At 42.3% G+C, this 19,364-nt stretch overlaps 1 protein-coding gene across 5 annotated transcripts in view; it reads right to left on the bottom strand.

The window, feature by feature from the left end:
• Positions 1-660: 660 nt before the first annotated feature.
• LOC140199281 (peroxisomal trans-2-enoyl-CoA reductase-like) overlaps positions 661-19,364 on the bottom strand; it is a 31,281-nt gene continuing 12,577 nt past the window's right edge. For 2 of the 5 annotated variants that reach the window (XR_011886391.1, XR_011886390.1), the window contains one exon: positions 3,003-3,285. Coding sequence is in view for 1 of the 5 variants with exons in the window: in XM_072261074.1 (XP_072117175.1) it covers positions 12,633-12,672 (40 nt within the window). In the remaining 4 variants the exon portion in view is untranslated. Of the gene's footprint in view, positions 1,723-3,002; positions 3,286-12,552; positions 12,673-12,790; positions 14,130-19,364 lie in introns of those variants that run through there. The other 3 variants (XR_011886392.1, XM_072261074.1, XR_011886389.1) reach the window with 3 other exon arrangements.

Raw genomic sequence — 19,364 nt, 5'->3', positions numbered from 1 at the left:
TAAAAAATCAGACCAGGCGACATCTGTTTTGCAGCCTTGGGAGCCTTGTTGACTGAGTTTATCAAGGTAGGGTAAGGAGGAGGAATGATGCACCACTGCACTGGCTGGGTGTAGACTATCAACCATTTTAGCAAGCTCCCTATGGTCCTTCATGGGTGCATTAGCGAAGGCATTTGCTGCATGAAGAGTTCTTTAAAAATAAAACAAGGATGGTGATTTCCCACGAGAGACAGCATGTGGCCCAATAACTTCAATGGTTTAGCATCGTCGAGGCTGGGCAAGGACAGCAACAATTTGGTGCGCTCAGACTCTGATAGTCCAAAAGTCTGGAAAAGGTGAGTTTTCAGTGATTGATATTTATCATGTTCAGGTGGATGTAGGCTCACCACTCCCACAGCCGTGGAGTTGCTGAGTGATGCTACGTACCACATAGAAATATTTAGTATTATTGGTGTGATTTCTCACAGCGTGAATTGGGCCTCATCTTTTAGAAACCAACCAATGCCATTGTGCTTCCAAAATTCTGGCAATTTCAAAATGACTGCATCGGCTGACATGTTCAATAACTCTGGAATCATCCTAGAGCTTCGGGTTACCAGTGTAGGTTTTCACAAATAAAACAACAAGGCGTTTTATATTTAAGAAAAACTGTATCGACTCATTTATTGTACTCAACCACAAAAGACAAAGCGTGGTAACAGTATATTACATCAGACCAGCCTCTTAAAGTGAACCCTTGATCGATGTTAGTGGTTGTGAATTATGTATATTTCCACCAATTACATTACCCGACAACATAACCGCAATTATTTTCCTAAAGTGCTCTAATATTATATTGTGAATTCCCATCGTGAATCATTGCTTAGACCATTATTTCGGGATTCCCATAGCATGTTCTGATCGGTGGTGCTGGCTCAGAATTGTTTTTTTTTAATCACTGACATATATCAGGATCTGAATCACTGGCATATATCGTGAAATCTGTTGTTTTGTGGCAGCAGTACTTAATAAAATATACTGTACATTATAATATGATTGGAAACAAATTAAATACGTATTGCAAAAAGAAGTGGAAAAGAAGAATGATGTTGTGTTCATGGATTCATTGTTCATTCAGAAATCTGATGGTGGATGGGACGAAGCTGTTTGTGAAGCTTTGAGTGTGTGTCTTCAGGTTCCTGTACCTCCTCCTTGATGGTAGCAATGAGAAGCAGTCATGTCCTGGGTGATGGGGATCCTTAATGATGGATGCCGTCTTCTTGAGGCATCATCTTTTGAAGGTGTGCTTGATGAAATGTGTTGTTTTGTGGCAGCAGACAAGTGCCATACATAAAGCAAGAAAGCAAAAGAGAAATAACAAAATAATGGGTTCATGGTTTGTTCAGTAATCTGACAGTAGAAGGGAAGGAGCTGTGCCTAAAATGTTGAGTACTGTATGTATCTTCAGGCTCCTGTATCTCCTTCCTGGTGGTAGCAATGAACAGAATGCATGTTCCGGAAGGTGAATGTCGTCAGTGATGGATGCCGCCTTTTTGAGGTGTGGCCTTCTGTAGATGTCCTCGATGCCAGGGAGGGTTGTGCCCATGATGGAGCTGAATGAGTTTACAACTGTCTGCAGCTTCCGATATTTGTGCATTATCAAGGAAATTACCAGGGCTGGAGGACCTGATTTGTAAGGAGATGCTGGATAGGCTGTCACCTTTGTCCTTGGAATGTAAGAGGCTGAAAGGTGACCGAATGGAGAGATAGAAAATAATGAGGGGCTTAGATATGGTGGATGGTAGTATGTTCCATTCCTTCCCCCCACCCCCACTATATTGGTGTAGAAGGGTCTAAAACTACAAGGCAAAAATATAGGATGAGAGGGGAAATACAGTGCCAATAAAAAGTATTCACTGCCCTCCCCCCCCCCCCCCGGAAGTCTTCATGTTTTATTGTTTCACAACATTGAATCACAGTGGATTTAATTTGGCTTTTTTGACAGTGATCAAAAGAAAAAGACTTTTTCATGTCAAAGTGAAAACAGATTGCTACAAAGTAATCTAAATTAAAAATATAAACACAAAATAATTGATTGCATAAGTATTTACCCCCTTTGATGTGAGAAACCAAATCAGCACTGGTGCAGCCAATTGGTTTTAGAAGTTGCATAATTGGTTAAATGGAGATCAACTGTGTGCAGTCAAGGTATTTCAATTGATTGTAGTAAAAATACACCTGGATCTGGCAAAAAAGACAAAAGAACACTCCAAGCAATTCTGTGAAAAGGCAGGAGATGGATATTGTAATAAATTTAGACCAATTTGAACAAATGTGTTTTCACTTTGATTCAAGTCTTTTCTGTTGACAATGTCAAAAAAAAAGCCAAGTTCAATCCACTGTGATTCAATGTTGTAAAATAAAATCTGAAAATTTCTGGTGGGGGGGGCACGCGTGGAGTGAATACTTTTTATAGGCACTGTATTTATAAGGGTCTTGAAGGGGAATATGGAACAAGCTGCCAGTGGAAACTGTACACTGTAGAAGTGGGTACAACTATATTGTTTAAAAAGCATTTAGATAGGTACATGGATAAGAATGTTTAGAGGGATATCAGCCAAACACAGGCAAAAGGGAACAGCTCAAGTAGACATGTTGGTTGGCATGGACAAATTGGCCAAAGGGCCTATGACTCGTCACTCCACGTCTCGTTTCTGCCCAGTACACTTGTTCAACTAGCTTAAATGCTGAGTGTTTGCAGCATTTTCCATATTTATTTCAATTCCTATGAATCTTTTATCATTTATTTCTGGAGTCACAACGACTTCTCTTCCAGATAGGTCAATCATAAAGAAAATCATCCCTCTTCAGCATAATTCATGTTTATCACTTTTACTTTCTCATCAGAATCAGGTTTATTATCACTGACATAGATCATGAACTTTGTTTTGCAGCAATAATATAGTGCAATACATTTTTAAAAAATATAATATATATAAATGATTAATACAAAAATGAGAGCAAAATAGTGAGGTAGTGTTCATGGGTTGGTTCATTGTCCATTCAGAAATCTGATGGCAGAATGGAACAGCTGTTCCTAAAACATTGAGTATGTATCTTCAGGCCTTGTACCTTCTCCCTAAGAATGAGGGCATGTCTGGGGATCCAGATCTATGGACTCAATTTGGTTCGGAATGCTGTTGCTTGCTACTATTGTTTGTATAATGCGTGTTTTTTCTCTGTTCATTGGGTGTTGGTCTTTCTTTTTTTAATTGGGTTCTTTTGGATTTCTTGCTGAGTGGCTGCCTGTAAGCAGACAAATGTCAAGGTTGTATAATTTGTACATACTTTCATAATAAATATACTTTAAACTTTTGAACTCTGAGATCCTGTCCTTTAGAATCCCCTCCAATAATTTTCCCACCGCTGACGTTGGGCTCATTAGCCATAGTTCCCTGGCTTCTCTTTGTGCCCTTTTTAAATAAAGGCACAACATTTGGCCTCCAGTTCTTGAATATCTTATCTTTGGCTAGGGGTGAAGCAAATATCGTTACAGTTCTTCCCGAACTTCCTGCAATGTCCATGAATACACTTGATAAGACACCAGGGATTTATCCATCTTTGTATGCCACAAAATCAAATTTCAAAGTAAATTTATTATCCAGATACATACTGTATATGTCATAGTAAATACAAAGAAATGCAATAGAATCAATGAAAAACTACGCACAAAGATGGACAATCAATGTGCAAAAGACAAATTCTGCAAGTGCAAAAAGAAAAACTAATACTAGATACATAAACAATAAATGGTATTAAGAACATGAGTTGTTTGAAAGTGAGTTGATAGGTTGTGGAATCGGTTCAGTATTGGGCTGAGTGAAGTTATCCATGCAGGTTCAGGAGTCTGATGGTTGAGGGGTAAAACTGGTGTGCGGACCACCGACTGTTGAAAACTTCAGGGTAAATTCTAGATCTAGGTCGAGGCATGTTCGAGGAGAAGTGGTAGAAGTCTGAGATGGAGTTGAAGTGAGTGGAGTGGAGAAAAGTCGTAGTGGAGGAGTTTCAGAGCCCGTCCACCTAGACTGAGAGCGATGTTTGATCGATCTAAATGCTGTGCAGATTTGGAAAGGTTGGGTACGGGCCAACACGTGGTGACGGGATCTAGGCCCAGAGTGTATCGATGCGACAGTGCCTGGGTTTTAGAGCAAGGAATAAGCCGCTGTTTGGATGATGTAAACCCCAGGCTGAATGGATTGAAAAGGCAGGGTGTTGAGACCAAAAGTGAAGGTTGGATCAGTTCTGCTAGCTGCTCTGAGGTTTGCTCTGCTCTTGGCTGTGCTGAGGCTGTAGGCCTGTTCCAGCTGCTCCAGGCTTCGTGTCTGTTGGCTCCGCAACATTTTGTGCCAGTAAGCACAAGGGTCTTTGTTGGATTTTTTTACAATGGGTTTTTTTGAGTTTCTTGATTTGTGGCTGCCTGTAAGGAGACGAATCTCATGTTTGTATAATGTATACATACTTTGTACTTTGAACTTTAGATTTTTTTGATTAGATTATGAGGACACACAGTCCTCTTTTATTGTCATTTGGTAATGCATGCATTAAGAACTGATACAATGTTCCTCCAGAATGATATCAGAAACACAAGAGAAACCAAAACTTAAAAAACTGACAAAAACCACATAATTATAACATAGTTACAACAGTGCAAAACAATACCATAATTTAATAGAAGAACAGACCATGGGCACGGTAAAAAAAAAAGTCTGAAAGCCTCTCGGAAGTCCCATTATCTCATGCTGATGGTAGAAGGAAGAGAAACTCTCTTCCTGCCATGAGCTTCCAGCGCCGCAAACTTGCCGATGCAGCACCCTGGAAGCACCCGACCACAGCCGACTCTTGAGTCCATCCAAAAACTTCAAGCCTCCGACCAGCCCTCCGACACCGAACACCATCTCTACCGAGCACTTCGACCCTGGCCCCGGCAACAGGCAATAGGCAAAGCCGAGGATTTGGGGCTTTCCCCTCCAGAGATTCTTGGTGGCACAGTAGCAGCAGCAGCAAAGCAGGCATTTCAGAAGTTTCTCCAGATGCTCTTCCATGCTTCTCATGGCTGTCTCCATTAAATCAGGATTGTGCATGGCATCCTACTTACAAATACGATATCATTTCGGAGTGGCCGCTTTTAAAGTGACAAGAGGGAAATTAGATGACCTATCAGACTTAAAAATCGATTTAAGTTCCCAGAGCCTGATGAGATGAACTCATCAAACTTTTGAACTCTGAGATCCTGTCCTTAAGAATCCCCTCCAATAACTTTCCCACCTCTGACGTTAGGCTCATTAGCCATAGTTCCCTGGCTTTTCTTTGTGCCCTTTTTAAATAAAGGCTCAACATCAGGCCTCCAGTTCTTGAATACCTTATCTTTGGCTAAAGATGAAGCAAATATCCTTATAGTTCTTCCCTAACTTCCTACAATGTCCATGAATACACTTGATCAGACACCAGGGATTTATCCATCTTTGTATGCCACAAAATCAAAGTTCAAAGTAAATTTATTATCCAGATACGTACTGTATATGTCATAGTAAATACGAAGAAATGCAATAGAATCAAGGAAAACTACGCACAAAGATGGACAATCAATGTGCAAAAGACAAATTCTGCAAGTGCAAAAAGAAAAACTAATAATAAATGATATTAAGAACATGAGCTGTTTGAAAGTGAGTTCATAGTTTGTGGAATCAGTTCAGTATTGGGCTGAGTGAAGTTATCCATGCAGGTTCAGGAGTCTGATGGTTGAGGGGTAAAACTGGTGCGGGGACCACCAACTGTTGAAAAATTCAGGGTAAGTTCTAGATCTAGGTCGAGGCATGTTCGAGGAGAAGTGGTAGAAGTCTGAGATGGCGTTGAAGTGAGTGGAGTGGAGAAAAGTCGTAGTGGAGGAGTTTCAGAGCCCGTCCACCTAGACTGAGAGCGATGTTTGATCGATCTAAATGCTGGGCAGATTTGGAAAGGTTGGGTACGGGCCAGAACGTGGTGATGGGATCCAGGCCCAGAGTGTATCGATGCGACAGTGCCTGGGTTTTAGAGCAAGGAATAAGCCGCTGTTTGGATGATGTAAACCCCAGGCTGAATGGATTGAAAAGGCGGGGTGTTGAGACCAAAAGCAAAGGTTGGATCAGTTCAGCTAGCTGCTCTGAGGTTTGCTCTGCTCTTGGCTGTGCTGAGGCTGTAGGCCTGTTCCAGCTGCTCCAGGCTTCGTGTCTGTTGGCTCCGCAACATTTTGTGCCACTAAGCACATGGGTCTTTGTTGGATTTTTTTACAATGGGTTTTTTGGGTTTCTTGAGTTGTGGCTGCCTGTTAGCAGATGAATCTCAAGTTTGTATAATGTATACCTACTTTGTACTTTAAGCTTTAAAGAGACAAGAGGGAAATTAGATGACCTATTAGACTTAAAAATGGATTTAAGTTCCCAGAGCCTGATGAGATGTACCCTGGAGGCTATGAAAGTTAAAGGAGGAGATTGCTAAGGCCCTGACAGATTTTTTTTTACCTTTGTTAGCTACAGATGAGATGCTAGATGAAGAAAATAAAGTAAATGTGGTATAAATCTTCAAGAAAGCTAGTAAGGATAAGCCAGGTAATTACAGGCCTGCACATTTAACATCAATGATAGCGAAGTTAATGGACATCATTCTGAGAAGCAGGACTGATCTATACTTGGAAGAGCAGGGATATAACTAAGATGGTTTAAAGCTGTTGCATTTTTTGTTTTACAGAGACTCAGACGTCCTCTGCCTTTCCAGATATAGTGATACAGCTCATTGGCCTCAGAATTCACCACCAAGATAGGACTGCTAAATCTTTCAAAAGCTGAGGAGGTGGAGTATGCTTTATGATCAATTCTTTGTGGTATACAAATGTGGTAGTGCTGTCCCAGTCCTGATCACCCTACCTGGAACATCTTGCGATCAAATGTCATCTATTTTATCTGCCATAGGAGTTTTAACTGGCTTGAAAAAGTCTATAAATAATTATTACCAACCTGCCACTTATGGAACCAGAGGAACCACACACTGGACCACTGTTATACTAGCACCAAGAGCATTTACCGGGCCATCCCACACCCATGTTTTTGAAAGTCTGATCACCTGTACTTCTACTCCCTGAGTACAGGCAGAGACTGAAGACTGCATCAACGATAGTGAGGACCAAGAAGGTATGGACAAGGGAGGCGCAGGAGCACTTATAGGACTGCTTTGAGTCAGTGGACTGGACTTTACTTGGGGATTAATCCTCAAGTCTGAATGAGCACACCACAGTTATTACTGACTTCATTAAAACCTACGTGGATGAGTGTGTGCCTATGTGAATGTAGTGCCCATACCCGAATCGAAAGCTGTGGATGAACCAGGAGGTTTGTCATCTGCTGAGGACCAGATCTGTGGTATTCAAGTCTGGGGATCCAAGAAAAGACCAGGTACAACTTGTAGAGGGCTATCTGAAGTGCAAAGGAACAGATCCGAATGAGGTTAGGGGCAGAATTGGATGTGCATTAACTCTGGCAGGGTTCACTGGCCATTACTTTTAACAAAGCAAAGCCTAATGTTGTGAATGGCAGTGATGCTCCATGAGTTAAATACCTTTTATGCATGCTTTGAAAGGAAGAATAAAACTAGTTATGAGGATCCTTGTAGCTCCTGGTGACCATGTGATCTCTGTCTCTGATGCCAACATCAGATTGTCTTTCAAGAGGGCAAACCCTTGCAAGGCGACAGGCCATGATGGAGTCCCTGAAAGGTAAAAGTTGTGTCAACCAATTGGTGGGTGTGTTCAAAAACGCTTTCCAATCTCTCATTGCTCCAGACGGAAGTTCCTATCTGCTTCAAAAGGGCACAATCATACCAGTGCTCAAGAAGTGCAGGGTGAGCTACCTTAACGACTATTGTACAGTAGCACTAACTTCTGTGGTGATGAAGTGGTTTGAGACGTTGGTTATGGTTTGTTACATACCTCAAGGAGATCTTGTGACTTTCTTGTGAGAATGATGGAATGGTCTTTTGGAGGTCACCTGATGTAATTTTCCCGCCGATGTGAGGTCATGTGATGACATGTTCACCACGGGTATAAAAGGGAAGACCTCTGGTGACGCAGTTGGTTTTCCAGCTAGAACATTCATCGGTGTCTCCGTTCCGTTGCATATATGTTTTATGACGCAGTTTCATTTTTAAAACGGAGTGTTACGTTCCGTTGCAAGGTACAATAGTGCTGGACTGGCAATTTCTGCTAGATTTGTTGATGTACCTTTTCAGTAGTATTGGAGAGTGAAGACTTTATCGAAGTTCAGGACCTGAAGGATTAAGAGAAGTTGGTATCTTTCGGAAGTTTAATAAAGGATCGACCTCATTGAGTCTTTGTTGAAGAAGTAGCGACCTGCATTAAAGATAACTCTTGCCAAAACAACAAGGTAGTTCATGCAGGATTTGCTCTCAAGAAATTAAGGTCAGTTGTTTCAAGCCGTTTATTTCCTTCCTCGTGAATCCTTTGGACAGAACCAGCAGGGAAGTTGCATCTATGAAGAAATCCTTCTCCAGAGAAGTCTCTCCCAAATGAATGTATAAATCCGTTGGACTTTCGAATTTACCATTTTAAGAGCTGTATTTGACTTTACCACTTTAATAACTGTTTTCAAATTTATCGCTTTAAGAACCAGTACCGAATGACGATTTGTTGAACGGCCGCATAGCAGTTAACTTTCGGTTAAGGTTTTCGTTTGTTTTTTGTTTATCCGTGTTTAATAAATGTTTGGTTGGTTTTATATAACCTGACTCGATTGATATTCATTGTTGCCGGTTACGTAACAGGTTAGAATCAACTCCTGTCTCAGCAAGGACCTGGACCCACTGCAAATTGCCTATCACCACAATAGGTCTACAATAGAAGTGATCTCATTGGCTCTTCACATGCCTTAGATCACCTGGACAATACTAATACTTGTGTCACAATGCTGTTTATTGATTACCAATCAGTGTTGAAGACAAAGATTCCTACAGTTATGATCAAAAGGATCCAAAACCTGGGCCTTTGTACCTCCCAATGCAACTGGATCCTCTACTTCCTCGATGGAAGACCACAGTCTATGGGTTGGAAAAAACATCTCCGCCTCACTGACAATGAAAACTGGCACACCTCAGGGATCTGTGCTTAGTCCACTGCTCTGCTCTCTACATGCATGACTTTGGCGAGGCACAGCTCAAACACCATCTATGACTTTGCTGACGGCACAACTACTGTTGGCAGAATTTCAGACGGTGATGAGAAGGTGTACAGGAGTGAGATGTATCAGCTAATTGAGTGGTGTCACAGAAACAACCTTGCATTCAATGTCAGTAAGACTAAAGAACTGATGGTGGACTTCAGAAAGGGTAAGACAAGAGAACACACACCAGTCCTCATCGAGGGATCAGAAGTGGAAAAAGTGAGAAATTTCAAGTTCCTGGATCAACAAGGATCTATCTTGTGCCCAACATATTGATGCAGTTACAAAGAAGACACGACAGTGGCTATATTTCATTGGGAGTTTTAAGAATTTGGTATGTCACCAAAGATATACCAAATTTCTACAGATGTACTATGGAGAGCATCCTAACTGGCTGCTTCACCGTCTGGTGTTAGGGAGGAGTGCTACAGCACAGGATTGAAATAAGCTGCAGAAAGTTGTGAACTCAGTCAGCTCCATCATGGGCACTAGCCTCCGTAACATCCAGGACATCTTCAAGGAGCGATGCCTCAAGGCAGCATCCATCATTAAGGACTCCCATCACCCAGAATATGCCTCCTTCTCATTGTTCCCATCCAGGAGGAGGTACAGAAGCGGACCGGTTTTATATTAACAATATTCTTGCGGACCGGCCGACGGGTGGTGGGGGGGGTGTAGAGTTGCCAACGTACAAGAGTAGCAGTCAAATACATTGTGTTTACCCCAGGAAAGACTACAATGACCTTGAAGCCTTACACGGGTACCCTTGTGCGCATGCGTGTACGTGCTGATTTTTTTTTCCTACACATCATTTTTGGCAATTCTGTTCAGGGGAGGGGGTTGTTAATCACAACCGGAATATAGGTGATAAGTGGCTAATACACTCAATTTCGTTTCTAAAAGGGTTTATCTAACGAATTTAATATTAAACACAGCGCATATTTTCCTCACATGAATATAGTGATAAGTCAATGATTATGGGAGCTTAAAGTAAGTGTTGAACGAACTTCCAGTAGAAATGGTAGAGGCAGGTTCGATATTATCATTTAAAGAAAAATTGGATAGGTATATGGACAGGAAAGGAATGGAGGGTTGTGGGCTGAGTGCAGGTCGGTGGGACTAGGTGAGAGTAACGTTCGGGACAAACTAGAAGGGCTGAGATCGCCTGTTTCTGTGCTGTAATTGTTATATGGCTATACAAGCCACTTATAAGTCAATAGCATCATTACATTTAAGTTAAGTTTGGATATTAAACACACATTTTCCCTGTATGAACATATAAAATCATTGCAACACACCAATATCGCTGAATCAGTGGGAGCCCTGGGCTTGTTTCCCTGCAACAAGTGGGAGACAGCGATACTCGAAGGGGGTTCCTTATGTCCAGTCTATTCCGCGATTTAGTTTTCGTTGCATTCATTACAGAGATATGTTGGAAATGGAAGCAATGCTTTCAGTGCTTTTGTGGCTATCTCACGATATTCAGCCTGACTTTGATCCAGAATGCCGGCAGGGATGTTATGTCAAACATACTTTTCAGCCCGCCATCATTTGCAAGCTCGAGGAGTTGATCTCCTTCCCACGCTGACATGGAAGACATGTGTGTAATGACCTTGCGTGTTTTCAAGCTCAACAGTGCATGACAGGGTGTGAGGAAAGGTGCAGTTGACTCATATCACCAAATCATATTGTTTCCTCGCGGCCCAGTAGCACATGCTTTGCGGCCAGGTAGTTGGTGACCGCTGCATTACATATTTAATTTAATTTTTTCCATATATATTATAAATAAATAAACTCCAATCAACTGATTGGATGTCATTTCGAAAACTGGTTTGTGATGCAGGGAAGAAATCTCGTTGCTGATTGGCTGTGTGGTGAACCCCATGCATTGTGGTCAGAAATTTTGCCCGTACCATCTCATAAATAGAATCAGGGTCTATATTTTTGTTTACAGAGTGTTTGTGGAAAACCATGCTTCTAGAGATTTTCTTGCATGTTCACTTGTTCCATGCCTTTTACTGATGCCCAGTCAAATTTGTACCCCTCTTGATCTTCATGGATATAGACTAAGGAGAGTTGATCATGTTGCTTTACAGCCAGTTGGTGTTCATGGATCCTTGTGGATAGTTTTCTCCCAGTTTGGCTGACAGAATATTTACTGCAGTCCCCAAATTGCATTTTGTAGACCACATTGATCTTGTCTAATAGCTTAGTTCATTCTTTTGGTCTGCAAAGTGCTCTTCTCAATGTTGCTGTTGGCTTGTGTGCAACTGAAATTCTATGTTCTTGGAGCAGTCAGGCTGTAATTTCTGAGATATTTTGAATGTGTGGATGGAAGACTTGTTTGATCACTTCTTGGTTAGTGCGTTGTCAACCTCGTAGGCATAGTCGTATCAATTTCAGCTGGTATCCATTTCATGACAATAAGGAGATGTTTCTCCTCTTTGCCCTTTAGTTCTGCTGTGCTGTACTGTGTCTCTGCTCCTTGGAACAAAGTTTGATACAGCTCTTGTGTGCATTTGGGTGGTTGCTGTGATAATATAGGGTTGAAATTTTTGTTCCAACAGCCCAATAGTGCTTTCCTTCAGGTTGTCGTGGTTGGGGGGGGGGGGGAGTAGCGTGGATGAGCTTCCATTATCTATTAAAAGTTCCCAATAGTGTGTGTCTCAGTTAGCCTCTGACCACCAAGTCCAGCTCACAGCCTTCACATGTGGCTAAGCCCAGTGGAACTCTTCCTACTGACAGGAGAAGAGGCAAAGGCAGGTTACTGGTGTCTTAAAACTAGTCACTCCAGCAAATGGGGCTCATCAGCTGTGGCTGGCAGCTCATCTAGAAGGAAAACTCTTGATCTCAAAACTCAGCTGCCTTGTGGCTCTGCCCACTCATGAGGAAGGCATCAGGAGTAAACCCTGAGGAAAAATCTAGAGCTGGAGTCACTAAGACAATCCTAGGTTGAGTTCAATGCTGACTGGCAACTCCCTTGATACCACTGGTGCCAAACAGTATCAGTCTCTGCCATTCTTTTGGATTCATCAGCTGTGTGGAGAGGGGGAGCCTGTTGTAGGGACAACACCTCGCTCTCCATATTGCACACTGGCTGATGGCACTGCAACTATAACGTAGACAGCTAGGACACAACATCCATGGCCGACCCTGACCAACGGAGGGATTTGTAGCATGCTCTGGAAGGGAGCTTTTGGAAAAGGCAGTTCGTAAGGTGGGTACTGAACCAGGCATGGGTTGACGTGAAAACCATCTGACAACCTGAAATCAGGACCCCTACACGTCTACACAGTGTGATGCTTTATTATTTATTTATTCACTGGGTAGTGCCAACAGTTTATTGTAAAATTCTTCATTAAAAATGTTTTGTGATATCTGCCAGTGATATTAAACCTGGTACTGATTCTGATTCCAGGATCTGTCAGAACTGGGAAAGAGAGAAAGAATGATTCAAAAAATTAGCTTTATTTGTTAAATAAAGATAGTTAAAAAGATTAAAACATAGAGTGAAATGTGTAATTTGCATCAATTACCAATACTGTCCGGGAATTGTGCTGGGGACAGCCTGTAAGTGCTGCTACACTTCCAGCATGACCACAACTTATGAAGCTGTACACCTTTGGGATGAGGGAGGAATGTGGAGTACCCGAAGGAAACCCATCCGGTCACGGGGAGAAGTCTCCTCACAGTGTTGGAATTGAATCTGGATTGCTGGCACAACCGCTACACTACGGTTAAGGAGATGAAAAGGAGGGTATTAAGCAGATAATATTAGTTGTCTTTAAGAAGATCCAAAACATTGTACAGGTTAGGGTTAGTAAATTGTGAGCATGTTACATTGGCACTGGAAATGTGCTGACACTGGTGGGCAGCCACACACAGACTGCTTTGGTCACTGATGAAAACAACGCACATCACTATGTTTCAATGTAAGTGTAACAAATAAAGCTAACCTTTAATCTTTGCTTTTTTTTCAAACATACTGCTCCACCAAAAGTTTATGGTCAAAAACTGACCTTCAAGATGTGAAAAGGTGGATGTTGGCATTGAGGTTGAATCCCACCGGGACAGGCAGGATGGACTATGAGAGGGTGCAGAGGAGATTTACCAGGACGCTGCTTGGATTAGTGAGCATTTCTTATGGGGTTAGATTGAGTGAGCTAGGGCTTTTACCTTTGGAGTGAAGGAGGATTAGTGGTCTGCAAGATGATAAAGGGCATAGATTGAGTGGACAGCTATTGAATTTTTTCCCAGGGCAGAAATGGCAAATACCAGGGAGCATAATTTTAAGGTGATTAGAGGGAAGTACAGGGGGATGTCACAGGTAGGTTTTTTAATACAGAGAGTGGTGGGTGCATGGAACTCACTGCCAGCAGTGGTGGTAGAGGCAGATACATTAGGGACATTTAAGTTCAAATTAATTATCGAAGTACATATGTAACTGTATACAACCCTGAGATTCATTTTCTTGCAGGCATTCACAGTAAATTCGAGAAACATGATAGATTCAGTGAAAGACCATACCCAACAGGACGGACAAAGAACCAATGTGCAAAAGATATCTGTGCAAATACAAAGGAAACAAAGAAATAATAGTAAGTAACCAAGCAATAAATATCGAGAACGAGATTAAAAGTCCTTGAAAGTGAGTCCATAGTTTGTGCAAACAGTTCAGTGATGTGAAAAGTTATCCCCAATGGTTCAAGAGTCCGATGGTTGAGGGGAAATAACTGTTCCTGGGACTGATGGTATGGGTCCTGAGGCTCCTGTCCCTTCTTCCTGATGGCAGCAGTGAGAAGAGATCATGGCCTTGATGATGGATGCTGTTTTCCTGCTGTACCTTCTTAATAATTGCACTTCCATGCTGGCCCCAGGACAGATCCTCTGAAATGTTAACACCAAGGAATTTAAAGTTGCTGACCCTCTCCACCTCTGATCCCCTATGAGGACTGGCTCATGGACCTCTGATTTCCTCCTCCTGTGGTCAATAATCAGCTCCTTGGTTTTGCTGACACTGAGTGAGAGGTTGTTATTGTGGCAACACTCAGCCAGGTTTTTGTCACCACCTTTGATTCGGCCAAACACAGTGATGTTGTCAGCAAATTTAAATATGGCACTGGAGCTGTACTTAGCCTCATAGTCATAAGTACTGTTGGCCAGAAACAATGACAGTCAATGAACAGGCCATTTTGTAAACTGTTCGATGAACTGATTTTTGCTCTGGGATAACTTAATCGGAGCAATTGAATGTGGACACAAGGAGTTTCAGCTAATGACCTGTTAAACCCGAGACCGTTCTCAGACAAGTATTTGTAAGAACCAATGAGGTGTCCCAGGTGGGTCAGGCAACCTTGAGCCAGAAGGATGAAAATGCATTATTTGAATTGATGAGGAACACTATAAGAGTTAGAAGCTTCAAATGCAAAGTGTTGACAACTCTCCAGAGAACAACCATTGTGGATGTGGATAACCTCACGGACCCTTAAGAGAATGAGTGGGACCATGAGGAATGCCTAGCCAGCGTAGACTCCTTTTCCCGGATAATACTTATTTTCTACATTGACAGTTCATGGAAGGCCAAGGTATCCCAGTACGTGTGCACACAGGTAGTTAATTTGTGAACCGAGATGCTTAATAGGTGAGATAATAAAGGATACTTGTCAGAAATACAGATTCTCTCTGTACCTCTCTGATCATTATTACGTAGAAACATAGAAAATAAGTGCAGCAGTAGGCCATTCGGCCCTTCGAGCCTGCACCACATTTCAGTATGATCATGGCTGATCATCCAACTCAGAACCCTGCACCTGCCTTCTCTCCATACCCCCTGATACCTTTAGCCACAAGGGCCATATCTAACTCCCTCTTAAATATAGCCAATGAACTGGCCTCAACTGTTTCCTGTGACAGAGAATTCCACAAATTCACCACTCTCTGTGTGAAGAAGTTTTTCCTCATCTCGGTCCTAAAAGGCTTCCCCTTTATCCTTAAACTGTGACCCCTCGTTCTGGACTTCCCCAACATCGGGAACAATCTTCCTGCGTCTAGCCTGTCCAATCGCTTTAGGATTTTATATGTTTCAATAAGATCCCCCCTCAATCTTCTAAATTCCAGCGAGTATAAGCGTAGTCGATCCAGTCTTTGATCATATGAAAGTCCTGCCATCCCAGGAATTAATCTGGTGAACCTTCTTTGTACTCCCTCTATGGCAAGAATGCCTTTCCTCAGATTAGGGGACCAAAACTGCACACAATACTCCAGGTGTGGTCTCACCAAGGCCTTGTACAACTGCAGTAGTACCTCCATGCTCCTGTACTCGAATCCTCTTGCTGTGAATGCCAGCATACCATTCGCCTTTTTCACCGCCTGCTGTACCTGCATGCCCACTTTCAATGACTGGTGTATAATGACACCCAGGTCTCATTGCACCTCCCCTTTTCCTAATCGGCCACCATTCAGATAATAATCTGTTTTCCTGTTTTTGCCACCAAAGTGGATAACCTCACATTTATCCACACTAAATTGCATCTGCCATGAATTTGGCCAATCACCTAACCTATCCAAGTCACCCTGCATCCTCTTAGCATCCTTCTCACAGCTAACACTGCCGCCTAGCTTCGTGTCAACTGCAAACTTGGAGATGCTGCATTTAATTCCCTCATCTAAGTCATAAATATATATTGTAAACAACTGGGGTCCCAGCACTGAGCCTTGCGGTACCCCACTAGTCACTGCCTGCCATTCTGAAAAGGTCCCGTTTATTCCCACTCTTTGCTTCCTGTCTGCCAACCAATTCTCTATCCACATCAACACCATACCCACAATACCATGTGCTTTAAGTTTGCACACTAATCTCCTGTGTGGGACCTTATCAAAAGCCTTTTGAAAATCCAAATATACCACATCCACTGGTTCTCCCCTATCCACTCTACCAGTTACATCCTCAAAAAATTCTTTGAGATTCGTCAAGACACAATTTTCCTTTCACAAACCCATGCTGACTTTGTCCGATGATTTCACCGCTTTCCAAATGTGCTGTTATCACATCCTTGATAACTGACTCTAGCATATTCCCCACCACCGATGTTAGGCTAACCAGTCTATAATTCCCTGGTTTCTCTCTCCCTCCTTTTTTAAAAAGCGGGGTTACATTAGCCACCCTCCAATCCTCAGGAACTAGTCCAGAATCTAAAGAGTTTTGAAAAATTATCACTAATGCATCCACTATTTCTTGGGCTACTTCCTTAAGCACTCTGGGATGCAGACCATCTGACCCTGGGGATTTATCTGCCTTTAATCCCTTCAATTTACCTAACACCACTTCCCTACTAACATGTATTTCCCTCAGTTCCTCCATCTCACTAGACCCTCAGTCCCCTACTATTTCCAGAAGATTAATTATGTCCTCTTTAGTGAAGACAGAACCAAAGTAGTTATTCAATTGGTCTGCCATGTCCTTGTTCCCCATGATCAATTCACCTGTTTCTGACTGTAAGGGACCTACATTTGTCTTAACCAATCTTTTTTCTTTTCACATATCTATAAAAGCTTTTACAGTCAGTTTTTATGGTCCCTGCCAGCTTTCTCTCATAATCTTTTTTCCCCTTTCCTAATTAAGCCCTTTGTCCTCCTCTGCTGGACTCTGAATTTCTCCCAGTCCTCAGGTGAGCCACTTTTCCAGCTAATTTGTATGTTTCTTCTTTGGAATTGATACTGTCCCTAATTTCCCTTGTCAGCCACGGGTGTACTACCTTCCCTGGTTTATTCTTTTGCCAAACTGGGATGAACAATTGTTGTAGTTCATCCATGTGATCTTTAAAAGCTTGCCATTGCATATCCCCCGTCAATCCTTTAAGTGTCATTTGCCAGTCTATTTTTGCTAATTCACATCTCATACCTTCAAAGTTACCCTTCTTTAAGTTCAGAACCTTCCTAACTGGGGTAAATCCTTATAACGGTACAAAGTGAGTAGAGCATGGGGCTAAGCACACAGCCTTGTGATACGTCTGTGCTGATGGAGATCGTGGAGATGTTGTTGCCAATCTGAATTGACTTGGCCTGCAAGTGAGGAAACTGAGGATCCAATTGCACAAGAAGGTATTGAGAACAAGGTCTTGAAGCTCATTGATTAGTTTTGAAGGGATGATGATACTGAATGCTGAGCAGTAGTCAGTGAAGACCATTTGGACCTATTATTCTGGTAGGCAAATTGAAGTAGATTCAAGTCGCTTCTCAGGCAGGAGTTGATATATTTCATCACCAACCTCTCAAAGCACTTCATCACAGTGGATGTAGGTGCTACTGGACGATAGTTATTAAGGCAGGGTACCATGTTCTTCTGAGGCACCAGTAAAATTGAGGCCAGCTTGAAGCAGGTGGGTAGCTCAGAATGCTGAAGCATTCCAATCAGTTGATCAGCACAGGTCTTTAGTACTCCGGCAGGTACACTGTCTAGCCCAGATGCTTTCCATCGGCTCACCCTCTTAAAGGATGCTCTCAGACTGGCCTCAGAAACAGAAATCACAAGGTCATTGGGGGTTGTGGCAGTTTGTGCTTTCACATTTTGATGGTCAAAACGAGCATAAACTGCATTGAACTCATCTGGGAGTGAAACCTTGTAACCAAAGTCACCTGGTTTCACTTTGAAGGAAGTGATGGCATTCAAAAACTGTCTGAGCTGTTGAATATCCTTCTGTGATTCAAGTTTGGTCTGGAATTGCCACTTCAGATGTGTGATGACTGCCTACCTGCTCTGCACTTACTCTGTAACTATAACACTTAATTCAGTGCTGTTATTGATTTACCTTGTTCTCCCTCAATGCACTGTAGTGAAATAATCTGGTCAGAAGGCATGCAAGACAAAATGTATGTTGGTACATGTAATAATAATAAACCAATCTACAGCCAGCAGAGAGGCAGGAAACCACACACAGATGGGTGTGAGGGAGCAGGCAAGTAGATGGTTGTATTCATAAAAACAAGAGCTTCTGCAGATGCTGGAAATCTGGAGCAATACACACTAAATGCTGGAGAAACTTAGCAGGTCAGGCAGCATCTATGCAGGGGAATAAACAGTTGACATTTTGTGCTGAAACTCTTCATGGATGTACTTCATGTGGATGGCATGGTAGTGTAGGGATCAGCATAACACTACTACAGTGCCAGAAACCCGACTTCATTTCCTGATGCTGTCTGTGAGGAGTTTGTAAATGTTATGCCTGTTCACAATTAAGACAGACTTAGCATTTGTTTGTGCTGGAATATTTTAATACTGAACTGCTATTCAACACTGAATGCTCACTGCCATAGCTTCCAGTTCCAGGTGAACCACCCACATTGCATACTGGGAACTGAAGTTCCTTATTATACATGCATAATAACACATCCTCCCACTTTAAACGAAAACATACACAATACCCTGTCCTCATAAATCTGTAAGGAACAATAATCCTTTCCAACAAAGACATCTACATTAACTTCAATTGTAATGAGCAAAGTCCCTTATCTACTCATCAGTTTTCAATCATTCTCTGAGGTGATTTAATGGTCCTTTTTAGTCTGCTATTCATTTCCACAGGTATATTGCTTTCATATGTTGTGTTAATAAGTGTCCTTCTGAGAACTCTGATCAACATGTTCATTTCTCACACCTGCTGGCCCCTGTGATGTACTGACAGGTGGCAGGTTGGAGCTTGTGGTTGTAGATCCAGAGGGTTCCTGCTCAGAGGTATCCTCGCTTCGTCTGGATCTGCTCAAACGTGGAGCAACTTCCTCTTGCACTTGTCCTTGGCAGAATCGTGATCTCAGATTCATACTTGACCTCCAGGCTTCAGGACTGGAAGGCTTTTCACAATATTGTCATGATACTGTTTCTGTTTTTCTTTCACTTTCACTGTAAGTAGTTTGACCTTGTGTGCTCCTTTACGTGTCAACAGGTTTTGGTACACTGGAAGGTTAGTAAGTATGCATCAACCCATCGGCATTTGGGAGCTGGTGAAAGGTCATTCTGCAGTGGCACACTTCTGTAAATCATTAGACTCTCGTCCATCTGGCACTTGCTTCATGAGACCTTTCACTACCTTGACCGAACTCTCTGCTAGGCCTTTAGATTCTGGGTGA

Source organism: Mobula birostris, chromosome 6, assembly GCF_030028105.1.
Source record: "Mobula birostris isolate sMobBir1 chromosome 6, sMobBir1.hap1, whole genome shotgun sequence".
Lineage (NCBI taxonomy): Eukaryota > Metazoa > Chordata > Chondrichthyes > Myliobatiformes > Myliobatidae > Mobula > Mobula birostris.
This window is presented reverse-complemented; position numbering and strand designations above follow the sequence as displayed.